At 46.4% G+C, this 16,523-nt stretch overlaps 9 protein-coding genes across 9 annotated transcripts; 6 read left to right on the top strand and 3 right to left on the bottom strand.

Annotated features, from left to right (window-relative positions):
* Positions 1 to 336: 336 nt before the first annotated feature.
* N7471_013001 (uncharacterized protein) lies at positions 337 to 1,239 on the bottom strand (the record flags this gene model as incomplete). Its single annotated transcript, XM_057285720.1, has 1 exon — positions 337 to 1,239. One exon carries the CDS (start codon positions 1,237 to 1,239, stop codon positions 337 to 339), a length of 903 nt encoding a protein of 300 aa, XP_057129713.1.
* A 1,988-nt stretch (positions 1,240 to 3,227) lies between these two features.
* N7471_013000 (uncharacterized protein) lies at positions 3,228 to 3,893 on the top strand (the record flags this gene model as incomplete). Its single annotated transcript, XM_057285719.1, has 1 exon — positions 3,228 to 3,893. The coding sequence occupies one exon, from the start codon at positions 3,228 to 3,230 to the stop codon at positions 3,891 to 3,893; it is 666 nt and encodes a 221-aa protein (XP_057129712.1).
* Positions 3,894 to 4,646: 753 nt separating this feature from the next.
* On the top strand, positions 4,647 to 5,386 carry N7471_012999 (uncharacterized protein; the record flags this gene model as incomplete). Its single annotated transcript, XM_057285718.1, has 2 exons — positions 4,647 to 4,883; positions 4,931 to 5,386. 2 exons carry the CDS (start codon positions 4,647 to 4,649, stop codon positions 5,384 to 5,386), a joined length of 693 nt encoding a protein of 230 aa, XP_057129711.1.
* An 885-nt stretch (positions 5,387 to 6,271) lies between these two features.
* N7471_012998 (uncharacterized protein) lies at positions 6,272 to 6,587 on the top strand (the record flags this gene model as incomplete). The annotated part of the gene is made up of 3 exons (XM_057285717.1): positions 6,272 to 6,310; positions 6,349 to 6,522; positions 6,558 to 6,587. The coding sequence occupies 3 exons, from the start codon at positions 6,272 to 6,274 to the stop codon at positions 6,585 to 6,587; spliced, it is 243 nt and encodes an 80-aa protein (XP_057129710.1).
* A 641-nt stretch (positions 6,588 to 7,228) lies between these two features.
* N7471_012997 (uncharacterized protein) lies at positions 7,229 to 7,910 on the top strand (the record flags this gene model as incomplete). The annotated part of the gene is made up of 2 exons (XM_057285716.1): positions 7,229 to 7,391; positions 7,573 to 7,910. The coding sequence occupies 2 exons, from the start codon at positions 7,229 to 7,231 to the stop codon at positions 7,908 to 7,910; spliced, it is 501 nt and encodes a 166-aa protein (XP_057129709.1).
* A 467-nt stretch (positions 7,911 to 8,377) lies between these two features.
* On the top strand, positions 8,378 to 9,065 carry N7471_012996 (uncharacterized protein; the record flags this gene model as incomplete). Its single annotated transcript, XM_057285715.1, has 2 exons — positions 8,378 to 8,605; positions 8,655 to 9,065. 2 exons carry the CDS (start codon positions 8,378 to 8,380, stop codon positions 9,063 to 9,065), a joined length of 639 nt encoding a protein of 212 aa, XP_057129708.1.
* Positions 9,066 to 9,145: 80 nt separating this feature from the next.
* Positions 9,146 to 9,754, bottom strand: N7471_012995 (uncharacterized protein; the record flags this gene model as incomplete). Its single annotated transcript, XM_057285714.1, has 1 exon — positions 9,146 to 9,754. One exon carries the CDS (start codon positions 9,752 to 9,754, stop codon positions 9,146 to 9,148), a length of 609 nt encoding a protein of 202 aa, XP_057129707.1.
* Positions 9,755 to 12,240: 2,486 nt separating this feature from the next.
* N7471_012994 (uncharacterized protein) lies at positions 12,241 to 13,581 on the top strand (the record flags this gene model as incomplete). The annotated part of the gene is made up of 1 exon (XM_057285713.1): positions 12,241 to 13,581. The coding sequence occupies one exon, from the start codon at positions 12,241 to 12,243 to the stop codon at positions 13,579 to 13,581; it is 1,341 nt and encodes a 446-aa protein (XP_057129706.1).
* A 2,220-nt stretch (positions 13,582 to 15,801) lies between these two features.
* On the bottom strand, positions 15,802 to 16,409 carry N7471_012993 (uncharacterized protein; the record flags this gene model as incomplete). The annotated part of the gene is made up of 2 exons (XM_057285712.1): positions 15,802 to 16,184; positions 16,238 to 16,409. 2 exons carry the CDS (start codon positions 16,407 to 16,409, stop codon positions 15,802 to 15,804), a joined length of 555 nt encoding a protein of 184 aa, XP_057129705.1.
* Between the last annotated feature and the right edge of the window lie 114 nt (positions 16,410 to 16,523).

Here is a 16,523-nt window from a genome sequence, read left to right as displayed (position 1 = left end):
CATAGCCATCATCCAAGGCGTTTTTGAAAAGGGGCTGATAAGACCTGACAGAGGATAATTCGTACCCCAGACATTCGCAAATCACCTTTAGGCTGGAAAAAATCAGTCATAGATGTTTAAAGCAGAAGTGATTTACGCACGACTTGCTGTTCTTGAAAATCCTTTTTACGATCAAAGGGATTGCGAAGGGCGCCGGTGAGTCTATAGCTTCGGGCAAAAAAAAGCTCTCGTGGACATTAGTTCCCATGCTCTCCAATACTTCCTTTGGATCCACAGAACAATCATTTAGCCGGGCGTAAAAGCTAACTGGACGCTGGGCTTGACAGAGTTAGCTTGTCAAAACAACACAAATACGGCCACCATACCGACACAAAGGATATCCCAGCTTCTGGATGCCCACTTTGTCTTAGACAAGAGCGATACGAGACTGTTCGCCCATTTGGCGCCACGAACAAGTTTGACAAGCTGTTTTGAAGAAGCAGCGGATCCGAGAACTTTCCGCATAACTGCATGGACACCATCTTTGTCCTCGGTCTTTTCCAATGTAACTGCACAAAGAGAAACAAACACTAAATTTTGAAAGCATGCGAGTTGTTGATTCAGCATGCCGAAAGAGACCATAAAGCTGGCGTATTGAGACAAAATAGAAATATCTGTCGGCTTGGATGACACGTCTGCCAACTCCTTCGCTGTTCCCAGTGAGGCAAAGTTCGATGTACCCGAGCCACAATTGTGTACCAGTGCCTCGAGGAATTTTTTGCGCTGAATTTCATCAAGAGCGGAAACCCAAGTTTTCCAAATTTCTGATTCGGGTAGATTGTCAATGAAGCTGATAAATCTTGATAGGGTCTTGAGTTGATGCTTTTTGCTCTGGCCACGTGCACATTTACCGGTCCTCTTTGGATCAAGTTGGACTTTTGGATTGTATTCGATAAAAGAATTACCGCCATCTTTGTGTATACGTCCTTGTTCATCGAAATCTTCCGGGGCGGGTTCTGTGTCACCGTCGGGGCTTTGGGTTTCCGGTGCGATATGAATTTGACGTCTGTGGTGATGAGGTTTTTCACAGACCTCGACCTGATTACGGACTCCGTTGAAGTCCGCTGGGCTCGATGACGTTCCAATGTAGGCAGATTTTTGAGGTGGTTGTTGAAGATAGTCTTCAAGCTGAAGAATTCGCGCTTCAAGAAACAGAATATAAGCGGCGTCGTCACCCTCAAATGGAATCTGGCGTGTCATGTTTGCTGTGAATGGACCAGAAGAAAAAAAAAATCGCAGAGCAAGCGAGACTACGTTGTCGTCCTGGCCCCTCCCCCAAGATGATCTTACAGGGGGGGGGGGGGCGCGTCAAGTGAATCAAGTGGTTGGGCCAGACCATGGGTCCGTGCTGGGCGCTTCTGTAAGTCCTATCACAGGAGGTGTAAGAACCATCACACCGCTGTCCGATTCGTTTGCAAGGATACCTTATAACTCCTCATACCCCTTGGGAAAGGCACAATATTTCTGCCTGTTTTTTTGCCTTACGAAGTCATGCGTCCCCTGTTGAGGTAACGAGGGTTCCGGTGGTACCACGCAAAAAAATTCATCTGGCTCTGGAATTATCATGGCTTACACCCTCGACTTTCGAAGATAGATCGCGGGGCCCCCAACTTCCAAATGGATGGAATCGGCGTGCAATCACCTCGAGGGACCGGGTTGCTTCTTTGGTGGGATGGCTTATCTCATCTTCGATCTTACAGGTGCCAACAGCACTAACCAAATTAAGGGCAACCAGCTGAATGCCCCTAATCAGGTTAGTCACCAAAGCCTAACAGCAGTAACCGAACCTGTAGTTGGGTCCTCTTAATCTGGTTAATGTTAGTCGTCATCATCAGGGTCCGCAGTACCTAAAGAGTCTACCGTCCCTTGACGGCTGCGACAATCTATCACTGTTTGCTGCGATAAATGTCTGGATTTTTATATTATGAGATGAGCTAGCTATTGGTCGGTCTTCGTGGGGTTAAGGGCTTAATTGGGAAATACGCCCAACAGTGTTTGTCTTCAGCGCAACAGAATTCGGAATACAATATTTATTATCTTGACTGAACTGGGCTATGAAGTCAACGCCTCAGAGCGGGTCCCATTTACAGTCTTGAATCCGACATTACCTGGCCAGCTAATGATCTGGCAACCCAAGAATCCTGGTAGCCACTTTACGCGTCGGCTGAAAATCGTTTCGTTTCTGAGACTGGTCAAGATGGCTTGTATTACACGAAACTTAATACGGTTCAGGGGCTTTGCAATATTGTTTTTCTATGATGACCTCTAGATGGCAGATATATCAGGTGAGTTACAAGTTATATCACGCCACTCATTGCTCGGTTTTGCTGCAGGACTTGATGATAATGAATCACATCCTCACAACATATAAAGCCTTGCTGCTCCTTTACTACGACGCCAATGTACCTGAGACACTGCTCAAGGCACCGAATATCTATGCATCCCTTCAAACCTCAAATAGAAGACAAACCATATGGGTTTTCAAAAATGGCTTACAATATCAACTCTCGAAGACAAGCCTAGGATGACTCAGATCTCAAATGCACTGGAATCGACCTAAAATTACCTCGGGAGCCTTGTTTTGATGAAAGCTCCTCTGTTATTTCGTCACTTACCATTGCAGCTCTAGCCACCAAGCAATAACCCGAATCAGCGGCACTCAGCTGGGTGCCACCGGCTTTTCAACTTTATCGGATCAGGAGCACCCGGCTGAGTGCTTTCAATAATAGATTGAATATTCTGGACTTGCCTATGATCATCTGCTTGCCGGGGACATCGTTGGCCTAATTTCGCCCCTCGTCCGTGATCCATCTATTAAAGTTTTAGAAAGGCTACGAAATCTCGAAAACATTTGTTTTTCCATTAAATCAATGCTTAGAGATCAGAACTTTCAGTCCGCCATGCAAGCTCGCAGTCATACAGATCGCCATTCTTGTCGCAAAACCAGGAGATCCCGTACCAGGCGTAGTAGGTTCATTCATGCTACGTATGTGCAAAATGACGAAAACGGCAGAAAAACGGGGAAAAAAACTTTTCGAGGAAAGCCACTTGCATTTTGTCCCTGATGAATCACTCGATGCGATAATCAGTCAGACTAAGAATCTTAAATATCAGATTTCCTCCGAAACCTGTGGCAAGTATACTGCAACAAACCCTCCCCAAGTTTATTCTATCACTTTCTCAACATCATGGGCTTTTCCATCATTCCAGTGGAAGAGATCGATATCCCGTTTGTCGATCTTCAAGCAAAACAACCTGACATCGAGCGATTTTCCGCCAGTACTCTCATTTTCCTTTTTGACCTCCATGAACCGCTTACCGCATACGTGCTTCTCTGTCAACGGGCTCTTCTCGGCAAAGACGAGAACGGTAAGGACAAGGAGAACTCATGGGCCTTCTCCTGGGAGCCACCTGGGGGATCTCAAGAGATATTCGACAAAACTATTCTGAGCACCGCGCAACGTGAGACGGAAGAAGAAGTCAACTTGCACGGCTCGCGCGTTGCTAGTCAGGTCTACAGGGATTTCTGGGTACATAAGGGAGTCCCGATGGTCAGATACACTTTCCCCCTGGAAGTTCGTGAGCAATTCAAGCTCCATCGAACATGGTGCGACAGACAGCAGCAGCCCGTCGGTACAAATGAAGGACCCATACGGTTAAGGGAAGATGAACATCTTGATTACTGTTGGGCTACGGAAGCTCAAATTCGTGATTCACCTTCCTACGACGAAAGGAATCCTCAGCATCAAAGAGGGCTTGTTATGCTTGAAAGCAGGAAGGATATGATCCTCGACGCTTTTATGCGATTGAATAATTCTCAACTCGATATGAAATACGCTTTGTCAATTGATTGACAGCGCAAAATTACCTCCGGGCGACTCATCTGAGATGGACTGCTTGAGGCCACATTGTGTTAGCAATTGTCAGGGTATACAGAGACTAAGAAACTCTTACGACATTTTCTCTGTAGGGCACATCGCCAAATCTAAGACAAACAGTGATCTGACAGCTGATACGATTGAGACGCAAAGTAAACGAAGATAACCCAATCATATCAATCAATCCGTGCGATTAGAGAAACTGTCGGAGAATGGGCCCAAGGGGTAATGGTTATTCCGATATATCGTAGATGGCCCCCTATTTACCTGGTAGAGGGTGACTTCAGCAATACAGACAGCCGCATATTGAGGTCGGTTCCAACTGGTTACCATAATCACGGACTACTGACGGTCCGAGAAAGTTCCTCAGGACTTTGCGTAGTGCCAGGGCATTCTAGGTAATAAAAAATTTGTATTACACTATACTTAAAAGCTACTCATTATCTTCGCATTGATAAACTGTGTTGCGTGCTACAGACCAAGGGGTGTTATGGCTAATTTTATGGACGTTCAACTACTTTTCTGGTGCCAATTCGGAAAATAAGCCAAGTTTACTAGATCTTGTACTACCACAGTGTCAGATCAACCCGATTTGTCACTCCGATGCAAACCTCCACCAAATAAGGACAAGCTTACATTGCTGATGTACTATAGATTATTATAAAGACTGTCCCTCGGATTCAATTTAACATTCGTATTTTCCATCAAGATTTCATCAGATGTGGGATTATGCCCTGTTTGAGCATAGAAAGCGTTCGCTGCCTGCTTTCAACCTTCATACCGCGCATCCTCTCCCCAGGCAACCCGCGTGAGACTGTTTTATTCGGAGGGCCAGATCCTAAACGAAGCTCGACGCTCGGCTCTACAAAGTCAGATATTTCTATGATGTCGAAGGAACAGTCTATCTTGACTGCACCTTCAGGTTCTGGTGTTCCTGCAAAAAGTCCAGTAACACAACGCTTGAAGGTAAGGGTTCCTCTCTTCCACGTTTACGCAAGCCTCTAACCAAACAGACCGTGCGCATATGGTTTCCTCGTAATGGAATTGCAATTATGGAAGATATCAAAAGCAAGGGCCTCGATGATGTGGTTCTTGATGCCATTGTTCTTCAGGAGCTTGGCGCTAAGCATAGAGCCCAGGATGACCATGGCAACACGAGGGATGCATTTTTAGTCGATCTTGCGGTTCTTGAGGCTGGGATCTCACGAGTTTGGGGGATATATGGCATTCCGAAATTTATCCCCTTGAGCAGCGATGATCCGGTTATCTTGAAACAACCGACAACAGACCTTGAGTCGAAGAAGGGTCTTTTTTACCAGCGCCTACATTCAAAATATCTGTACGAGTACGGAAGAAGGCAAAGTCTCGCAGAAGTTTTGGGATATGAGATGCCTGTGAGTTTGAAAATCTGGTATGAGGACACACTGCAAGACATTGGCAGACGCCTAAAAGAGCTCGGTTACTATTGATCAAAAGGGATATAGTCCAAATTGGGGAAGCAAGAAGGCGAACTCTGAGAGTGCTGTTTAAGACAATATTTAGGCATGGACTTTAAGGTATTCTCCTCTTCACTATCGTGAGGTCGTCTCAAGAAAACAACCAAGAGCTGTTATGCTCCGGATGTTGACAGATCAAAATAGTGTCATCTACGCTAATTTCATATCATTACCATAACTGAGGAGAGTCACTTAAGGCGAATCAACACCGTTCTACTTTAAAAACAGGATAGGGGGCATCAAATTAAAGTCTGGATAATCTATTTTGAGGATTGTATAAATTTCTGACCTAGGCTTTCTTCCAGCCAATAATCACGAATTACATTTAGAATCGAACAAAACCACCTCTCCTAGCAGTTGGTACTTCAACTAGAAGATATTGGTCTCGACTTGCGATGGTAGTTTATTTAGCAATTCTTGAGCTTTGATGAGGAGCAATTCAGAATGCACATTACAAGGGAAGCAAGCTGGAATATTCTTCCCAGAGGGACATATAGAGCTATGCATTGTGGTTTTGCTCTCACGAGTAATATAAGTACACCAAAATGTACCACATTGGCATGTCCACGACCGTGCGTGACCAGGAGCTGGAAACCATTTCTCTCGGCGCTTTCATATGGCATTCTTTAATCCTTTATGTTACTATTCTATTTTGCGTAATAACTTGTCGCCACATCCGAGAATCCCTGTTCTACGTATGCTTGCCTCGGCCATTTGGTTACAAGGCTTACAATTGTTAGTGAAGAGTATTATATAAGTTGCAGTCTCGTCACTCGGCAATCCATACATCCTGCCTCCTCGACTTAGTTCACACAGCATCGCCGTGAGACGAACATGAACCGAAGCGCTCCGTTTATTATGGCCAAATGTGTACTCGAGTGGCTTCAGAATCAACAGGTATGTAGCCTTGATGATTTTATCTTCATGTCTGACAGATTCAGGCACACCTGGGAGCAGATTGGAAATTTCATCTCGCTTATAAAATCATGAACAAGAAATTACAGCTATGGGGGCTTACGCGCGATGGGACTGTTTTAAGTGGAATGGAGATATCAGAGGAAGTGCGAATGTTTGGGGGAGAGGTGCAGGTGACGAAAAGTGTTGTGGTTGTGAGTAGTACCATTTAATTGATGTCAAACTCTAGCGTGCTTTGCAAAGCAAACAAGAGGGATGATGTCTCGACAACAGGGACGTCAAGCTTGTCCTGCTTTCTGTGCTATCTGTACCAGAACTAGAGCCCAAGGGCACAGAATACATCAAGCGGTCAACAGAGCTGAGTCTTACGTACTATAAGATTTATTCAAGAGAGCCTAGTTATAAAGAGGATGAACATATAAGCTCCTGGTCCCGCCGAGGGGTTGGGTAATATTGTTTGCCCCTGCAGTGTTGGAGATAGAGCGTTGCAATTACTGCTCTTCAATGAGGAAGGTTGTTCTTTAGCGCAATCAAGCAGACAAATCACTCCACCAGCTAAGGCCTTCACTACTACCCAAAAGATCAAGACAGAGCTCTCAAACTGTCAATGTTTACTTTGTCTGGACCTGGTAGATTTTCCGTGTTGTGTCCGCAAACTCCACAAAGTAGCTACCTGAACCCGGAGGTCTGCCCCAGCATCCAATCGGTGTTCAGAATTAGTCTTGACAGGTAATGGATGTTTCAGGTTTCCAGACCTGCAGTTCCGTTAGCTAGCTTCCTGCGCTTGGGAATTTTCTCCTTTCCATCCCGGCCCCATTTAGGCGGAACAATGTACGATCATTGTTCCAGGACATGAGTATAAATCTTTTCGTACCCGTCAGACAGAAAATCCAGTTCCTCATGGAGTTCTCTATCTACGAAACGTCTTCAATGCCTGAACTTGATACTGCTTTCACGAAGGATGAACACATTGAGCCACCTTTCGATTTTGATTCCATGATTTCTACGCCGTCATTTCCAAATGCTAATCCTGCGTGGGCAATTTGCCATGGCACCGATCAAGGTTCGTCTAGCAATATCAAATAGCAAAGGGTTATAGCTAATGACTGTAGTGATGATTGCGATCGTTACAAAATTGAATGAACAACAGTTTGCTTGCCCATGTACTGGAGAGCTTCTAAAAAACTGCCAGGAGTTGTTCCCTAGTGGTTGCCCTATGTTTTCCATCCCACAGATCTACACAGGGATGATGAAGACATCTCGTGAATCGACACTCAATGGGACAGCCGGAACAGCTATTTTAGAGTATTTGGATTGGGATATGAAATATTCCAAGGACAGCACCATCATAAACTCAGCAAAGATTGCCAAGAAGCTCCAGCGCAGGGTATCTGTTCGCACCAATGGGGCGCTGATAGAAGGCCCCTGGAGATATGATCTGCCTCTAAAATCGGGAACACTAGTGGATCTGAGGGAGGTGGATGATTTCTGGTCAATTCAGGTTTCATATGAAGATTTCTCCGCTCCTGGAGTCAGATTTGGAGGTCTCGCGGAGCTGGCGGCGTGCCTCCATTGTTGGTAGAATGAGAATCGGCTTTTTGTTACAGTGTGATAAGTGCATTCAAATCGTAGCCGACTAAATCTTCCCTCTTCTTTCGCGCCAGCTTAATATATGGCTATGTCGGAGGCCTCCCAAGCCTTGCAACGTGTTCAATGTATGAACACCCGAAGGGCATAGCAAAATGTTCACAATGTAGAATCCTCAGCTAAGTCGCGTGCTGGACCTGCATCGTTTACTAGAAATTTTATGGTTTGATAATGTGCTCGAGGAATGACGTGTTTCCCCATACGTAGTTACATTACCGTCTTCTAGATGACGTTCTGCAGCGCCCACATCAGTCGTGCTGCTCATTCGAGAGATTATAAGAGACACGTTTCCCCCATATTGACAACTGCTATAGGTAATCTACAAAGCATCCTTTTACATTGGGCACAAGGGCGCCAAATTGGAACTAGGCTTCATCTGGTTAGTCTCTATTCTCCGCAGATATGACATCCACCCAGGGCATGTCGTACAACGACAACTTGCAATACTCCGCCATGGAGATTCTGGGATATGCAAAAATCCAGACCGGCGCGCCTCCCCAGAAATTGGTCACAGAGGTGGAAAGATCTCTCCGGTCGGGACCAAACGTAGTGTCAGGGCCCGTTACGTATGGGAGAGGGGATCATGATGCATGCGAAAGCTATTTGAAATTCGGAATCCAGGATGGTGATGTGTGTCCATCAACGCGTCGCAGATATACAGAGCTAATATCCATGGAAGTTCACCAGGAAGATTGAAGAAGTGATCGGGAGGCCCGCTTTTCTTCTCCACCAAGGCCCGGTCATCGTCCACTCGTCCATTCTTCCAACCAACTGGGGAATCAATGCCGCCCACCCGGTCCGAAATGGGGTCTCAGTCTTCCGAGTCCTGTCAGGTAACCTGGAGGACAGAGTGGCAACCTTGAAGCTCTATCCGATCTCCCACCACTTGTCTAGCGCCGAATTCGCACAGGAAAGAGGAACATCGAGATCTTTCGATTTGCGATCGGACGTGGTACTGTTCGTGCGAGGTGGAGTCAAGATGGAGATTTCGCTGCCTGCTGGGGCATTTCTTGTGTGGCAAGGATATTCCGAGGATCCGTGGGGGATGGATCCGTCAGCCCCTGAAGCTTTTGCCTTTATGAGAATCTAGTGGGGGCTATCGAGTTGCTTGTTGGATCTGCATGTGTTGAATGGCGGATTTCTGTCTAGAAAAATTTCGCAAGAATTCAGCTAAAGAATATAGGCAGATTGGCCGTGTAGCTTACCGGGATAGATTCCATGGATGCATTGGTAGTTGAACCTCAGGCGAGCTAGAAGTTGCGCCCGATGAGCGATGTATGCAAAGCCACTGCTTCGCAGCATCTCTATTGTTCGAGCTTCCTCGGCCAAGGATAGACAACGCAAGGCGGGAAGGACGGGTAACCAAAGGAGCGTAATTCCATGCCCAAATTCACGTTCAAACCGCATCACCCTGCGTCCATGTTGGAGTGCTTTTTTGGTGTTGTGATTGTCAGACAATCCCTCTTCTTGGATAAACGCAGCCATGGTTCCGAAGCGATGGGACCCTGAGCATGGAGTAGGTTCATTGCGTCCAGTCCGCTGTAGCCAGTCTTGCTCCCGCAAAGCTAGGTTGGTCCATTGGTGAATTTCTTGGAGTCGCTGTATCCAGCACTGGGTGTTCATTCCCGTGGCCAAGAGCTCGGTGGCCCGCCGACTTTCCCCTTGTACCAAGTCACCCTCTAAGATGATGGGGGTTAAGTCGACCTTGAGAAACCGAATGAACATATCCAGTTGTGTTGACAAGTCTGTTAGCAGCCTTTCCGCAGGAGCTAGGGGCATGATGGTTGCTGGGAATGAGCGACGACGCGTGCCTGGAATCAGTAGGCTGAGAGGGAAGCTCTCTAGAAAGAGTATAGGTAAGACCGCGCGGCAGGAATTCCACCTGAGCTCTAGGCGCTCGGGTGGAACTTCAATGTCAGCACATCTGACTAGTGCATAACCCCTGAGTACAAAAGATACAATCGTGGAAGCTGGATCTTCCGTTCTGACCTGGCGCGTGCTAAGATTCGGCATAAAGAACAACTGCCTTCAACAGTGAATGCACCACTGTCAATGAAGCTCCGCGTTTGGCAAAAATTACGGATATTCTGGGGGCTGGAGGGGGGATGTTACCCAGCATCAAGTGGTCAAAGTGTCGTCTATCAATTACACTTTCACTAAGGGGATCAAGACCCCAATTATTGATACCTTGGAAGTTGATGTGAGATTTAATAGGTTGAAGGAGACTGTGATGAAAAATATGGAGCATGCCGATGTGATTAAGATGCAAGGATGCAGTGGCAGAATTTGGGCTTATTTCCGCGTCTGAGCCACCCGCAAACTAGAAATAGAGTACATACATTGCCACCGATTTTGTACGGTTGAGCTCCTATCTCCCCTGGTATGAGATTGAAGCCAAAACAATTTACGGATCTCAGTATATTTAGTCGATTTGGATACTCAATGGAAAGCACCGTTCAATCTGGACCATGCCGGATATGGGAAGTAGCTCCTCTTGACCAATCATCTTCGTCGCCCGTAGGCCCGACTTGTCATATTCACAATGAGACCATTATTAAGATATCGGTCTCTTCGAATATCCGTACTCCTATGAGAAAGACGGCTTGCAGTTGGCCAGATCGCCGTATGGAACAGATATTTTGAAAATTTTACCTTGTACCCGGTTTTATTAGCACTGTGGGGTATAAAATCTGAACCATACCCTATGGGGAATGTCCCAACGGGCGAGGGCTTCTGCCTGCAACTGCGCCGTCCCTTCCTCAGGTACCGGTACCCCCTGATCTCCCGCGGGTACGCCGTAATGACACTGTGATTGAACTTTCCGTAAGATCGATGTGTGCGGCCTGCAGGGGAAAGTGCTAGCCACTGGTTGATAGCGTAGGGATTCTAGCTAGAATCCACCGGCCTCTTGAGTATCGAGGGCCAGTGGCCAATAATGGCCAAGCCGTGCTCCACCCGTCCCAGGTGAATGTCCAGTCTAATTTGCCAGACTCTGCTCATAGCCTCAGTACCAACGAAGACGCGAGGCAGAGTCTGGAAGGTAAAAGAAAGCGCGCTCCTATGTCTAGTGTTCCTTGCGTATCCAGGACTCCGACTATAAAGGTTGTAAACCTACTGTTTGGGCACGTTGTACATTGTTGTTCCACCAAAATGGCACGCTTTCTGTGCGCTAAAGATGCAGACAATGCGAAGGCTTAGACTAGGAACTTGAGATTAGTTGGAACAACCACATCGGTGTAGATCAAAGCCCTACACCTAGGAAATCATTTTGTTGATCTTGATTTCGGTGCCATGTGGTGCAAACCTTCGGTATTCAGCTCGAGAAAAATGTCACCAATCATCAGGTTGCTCATTGTATCACACCTTCCTCCGTGAGACATGGCCTTGTATCAAGCATGTCTAATGGAGCAAATCGGATCACATCCGTGTGACACTAACGCAGAACGCCACGACTAAGGGTGCGGAAGAGCGGTGCCTATATCCACACAGATCCAGGCCTTTCTGCTGTATTCAATCGGGGCTATGTTTTTAGGCCTGCCCCCTAGGCTACGGTAAATTACCGTTCTACCAAATGTCCACTAAGGGTCTGGCGCTGTGTATCACTTGGAATAGCCTGTATTCAAGCTCCTGGGACCTAGAGCCTCAGCAAAGCACTACCCCTGGAAGGATCGAGAATCTTGGCACAGCAGACTGTGGTATAGCCCGGGCTTCACCGGGTGTTTGATTGAACCGACTTTCCTTTTCTTCGTCTATTTAATCGAGACCTTACCTCTTCCTTTTTCCATTCTGTCAATCGCATTTACATCCACATTTTATCTCAATATAAATATCCACTGTTATAGGGTAGTGTTTAGTCTCTTGGTACGACTTCTCGTTTTACTAAAGAACTGCGGTAGCAAGCACCAGCTAACATGCTTTCAGAACGAAGACTCACTTCCAATCTTTCCCCAAACCTCAAACGGCTAGGGTCATCGCGGGTGTGATTCCCAGACAGCTTAACGAAAACCCGACATCTCTGCCAAATGACTTCACGCCTGCTACCATCGAGATTTCGAAATGAGGCGGCTACTGGGACTATCGATCAAACAAAGGCCGATATAGCTACTCTCATACAACAATACAAAAAGGTTATAGTGTGGGAAAATAAGTGTATTGGGTTTGACAAGGAACGGCCGCAATCCACAATTCACTTACCTTGCCACCGATGGCAAGCCCTTCTCACCATATATAAGCATTTGCTTTACGAGCATGAACAGTTCGTCTACATGTCTCGAGTGCCATCGGCTAGCGCTGCTATCAGAGATTTTCTTCGCAACTACGAAATGCTTGATCGAATGTGGCGTTATGGAATCTATTCACCTTTGGAGATTCTACGCCAAAGCCTTCCAGGATCTTTGGTCCACATGCTCCATTTCATTGATCACGTCTCATCAACGCTGAACCGAATCTTAGTGTTTGATCCAGCTCTTGAGGTGATATTGTATGAACAATTGGGTGATGTGACACGATATCGTATGGCTGTGGAAAGACAGGATCGGAAACATTGGGCAGGCATATCGCGGTATTGGTACCGAAAGGCTGCGGACCGAAATCCCAATATCGGTAGAATCCAACATTCTCTTGCAGTTTTGTCGCACTCTGATGCTCTTCAAAAACTCTTTTATCTTACCAAAGCATTCGTCTGTGTGCAGCCACTTGACGGCAGCCGGGCGACCATTGACATTTTCTTCAATCACTGGAAGGGTTTGGCCCTTCAACGTGATAGCATGGCCAGTCACTTTGTGGTTGCACATAGTGTCCTACTTACGGATGGCTCGGGAGAGCAGCTTGAGACATTGATAAATGACTTCATGTCGCTCTTACCGATGTACATTCAACGCCCTAGTAGCCGAAATCAACACGAGGTGTACATCATGTCCTGCAACATCGCCTCTGTACTTGGTTACGGTACACCTGTATACCCACACCTGGCCGATCTGTTTTCCAAGAAGCAGAGTAGTGGTACTGCGAATGAGTCGACATCGGCAATGGAAAAAGAAGATGTAAGCAATAGCCCTACCGGATTGCATTCGCAGCTCAAACTAAATCAAGCATTCCAGGCAATCCGCCTCACTTTTCAAACTCTTTCGATTCTTCTTCGATACAGTAACTTCCCCAATGCAATCCCAGGGATCCATATCTCTCTGGCATTTCTCTGGCGCGTCTCTTTTCATCGCTCCGTCATGGAAAGCTTGGAGGCCACGGTTCCCTGGCAAGCAGTCACTGGATTCCTCAATAGTCTGTTTTCGCACAATACTGCTTTCTCGAGGATTCAAGACGAGAAGTTCCCAATTGGCGAATATGAAACAGCTCCACAGCTACCAGAAGACTTTTTGATACGCGGCCAAGTGTGGAGTCAATTCTATTATCCAGACAACTTCTTCAAAGATATATCAGGGTACGGCGTTTCAATCGATGAAATGGATTCTGAGGAAGTAGTGAGAAGACACAGGTGCCTCTGGCTAGGTGTGCAAATAGCAAAGGTCAGTTGGCATTACTTGGGACGTGATTTATTTGAGGGAGAAGGCAGAGGTACTGACTTGTCATACAGTTTGGTTGCTGGATAACTTACAATCCAACGAGAACGAAGAGGTTCGAATTAGCACATAGTTTCGTGGAGAGATATGGCTATTGAAGGACGTGTCTGAGCTAATCTACTTTATACGAGCCAATGGAATGCGAATTATGCTGCGTTACTTTCAATATATCATTTCAGGAGATTCAGAGAGAAATAGATCATACTTTTAAGCCAAAGTTGACTTTTACATAACCATATTCGCTTTTTCCATCGACTACCTTCATATACAAAGGGCGATTGGAGCCAGACAATGGACTATCGCTTTTAACGTCATTTATTTGAGATGACACACCCCGAGCAAGAATGGAAAAGGCTTCTAGAAAGTATTGCCTAGCGTCAGACTTACTTTAGGTTGTGCGGCAGAACCTCCAGCAGAGCGCTCCCGTACTCGACTGCAAGTTTAGTGGACCATCTCCTTGCCCTGTAGGATGGAGAGTATCAGATTAGCATCGTTGCCACCGATTAGGCGCATATCTACCAGCTGATACTCACGGTTGACTATGTGCTTGACTGGTATGAAACGGCATCCTGTGAAACAAGTTGATCTACCACTTGCTGACTTGTGACTACGCAGCCTGCCAATGCTATCATCACTCCATCCGCTTCCTTGCCCGGAAATGGAACCACCATGACAACCGTCGGCACTGGTGGGTGCGATTTCTTGCTGTTGATTCCCGGACCCCCGGGTGGATGTTTCCCCGCACCATCAAGTGACTGGTATACGATTTTGAAAATAACATCTGAGGCTGTTTTGTTAGATCGTTAGGTTTAAAAAAATCGAATGTGTAACGAAGCTCTGTCTTCTGCTGTGATTAGGGTCCCATGCCATATCTCTGGTACAATGCGTTGCATTACAGTAGATTTTGAAAACGGCTTCCCGTCAGAACACTCACGGCTTGTTTCTTGCTCGATCGTCTCCGTGACTTTACGATGCCGTGAAGAGACCGATGTCTTGTCGTCCGAGTTCCTAGAACATTAGCGTGATTAGAATCTTCAGACTGTAAAGACCACATGGATGCTCCGAAACGGACATCAGAGCTGCGCCATGCACACTTTGAAGGGTTAATTTGCAGGCGTCGAGACCTTCGCATAGCGACGGGATAGCTAGCACAGTAGGTTTGAGCTCGTAGCACTCCATGGTGCAGCAATATAAGAGGGAAAAGATAGTCGCTATTACCCCACTGTCTAGAGAAATCCATTGCTCAGGGTTGACGTCTTTCGGGTCTAGAAGAAGGTTGCCGAGGCGTTCGGCAACTCCAACTATTAGCGTATGCTGAGAAACAGCGTGCTGAACCATGTCTACACATCTTTGAGCTTTGATCAGAGCCTGGTCCAGAGCTAGTGTAGTGGCAGCACCGATGTTACCCCCAGATTGGATATCAGCATGTCTTGGGAATGACTGACTGGTCTCGGTTCTGTACATATATAAATATTACGATTGTTGACTCCCACCTGGACGTAACTGTTGATTGATGTAAAGCCGATCGAAATGGTCAAATGAGGGCGCAGGCACCTGAATACTGGCGTTGAGGAATGGTAGACCACTCAGTGGGAGAGATGAGTTGGTTGAAATCACGGATAGAAGATATGCAAAGGGCAGAACGGGGCGCATGTATTTATGTTTTTCTACACCCACGACCTCGCGTTTGGGCCAAATATGATTCAATACGGTGCACTGATATGATTATGTGCAGTGACCAATCCAATCTGTGAATACCTGACGCAGGCTTTAAAGGCAGTAGACCCTGGGAGCTCAGGTTGGCTCCAGGAGCTGTTTTACTACCAAACTATCGGGAATGGTTTCCGTGGCCGTCGATTTCAAGGACAAGAATAGTCCTTCTAATTGGAACATGTTTAGTGAGAAAATGCCTATAGACAGGGTCTCGAATACGATCCTTTCGATAGAAGCTTTCAAAAAAGCGCAAATATATAGGGAAAGCTTAGCTATTATATAGACCATGACAACTCCCAAGTGAAACAATATAACGTATTATCGAATTGATTTCTAAAATATGAACCAGCATCAGTCTACTACAACGTTGATAAGTTTCCTTCTTGACGTTGCTGCAACCCCCCACTCTAGTTTGCACTCAATACACAGAAAATTCAAAAATGAAATAGTCAGACATTGTGAGCCTGCAATGCAGTGAAGGGCATGGTCTGTACATCCCAAGAGCGATGCTACTTTTTTAACTGTTTACAGACTTTATCAGGCTGCAGAACAATCGGAAGTAGATGCGGTCTGGAAGGTAGTCGAGGATGACTTCGAAACCGATGACGAAGAGTTCGGCGTCGTCAAAGCGGAGGAAGACTTAGTGGAAGACGACTTGGTGGAGGACGACTTGGTGGAGGACGACTTGGTGGAGGATGGCTCGGTGGAGGATTTCAGGTCTGAGGCAGTGCACCGGCTGCCATGCTTGAGCCCCTTGTCCAATTTACATGCCGACTTGTCTCCCTGAAAATTGTAGAAGGTGATCACCCCGTTTTTTTCGACCTTAACCCATGCAGCTGCCGAATTGTTTTCCGTGCCGCAAGCCTCCGCGCCACGCAAAGGGTAACCTGAATGAGTGCTGTTGGCGACCTTGTCCAACCCTGCAAATTCATTAGTATATTTTTCTTGATTTGCATGCCAGGCATTTACTTACTTGAACAGTCATCTCCATCAAGTCGGCTGAAGAATCCTGATGATCCTGTGCAGCCATGATTATCATAGGACCATATCGCGCATTGATTATCAATATCAATGATCTCAAGAGTGCCACCGAGGGATGCCCGTGCATACGCACTCGCGAGCATCACAATGAGAGAGAAACGCATTTTCTTTATCGTCCGGCGAACTTGGGAAGTTTGAAGATAAATTTTGCTCCGTCGTATGCTCTTTTTGCTCTTGGTTCACGTATCTGGCGGTATCTCGCTTGCGTGAAGTCAAGC

Source organism: Penicillium samsonianum (genome assembly GCF_028829775.1).
Source record: "Penicillium samsonianum strain IBT 33392 chromosome Unknown utg000008l_segment0_segment0, whole genome shotgun sequence".
Taxonomy (NCBI): Eukaryota; Fungi; Ascomycota; class Eurotiomycetes; order Eurotiales; family Aspergillaceae; genus Penicillium; species Penicillium samsonianum.
This window is presented reverse-complemented; position numbering and strand designations above follow the sequence as displayed.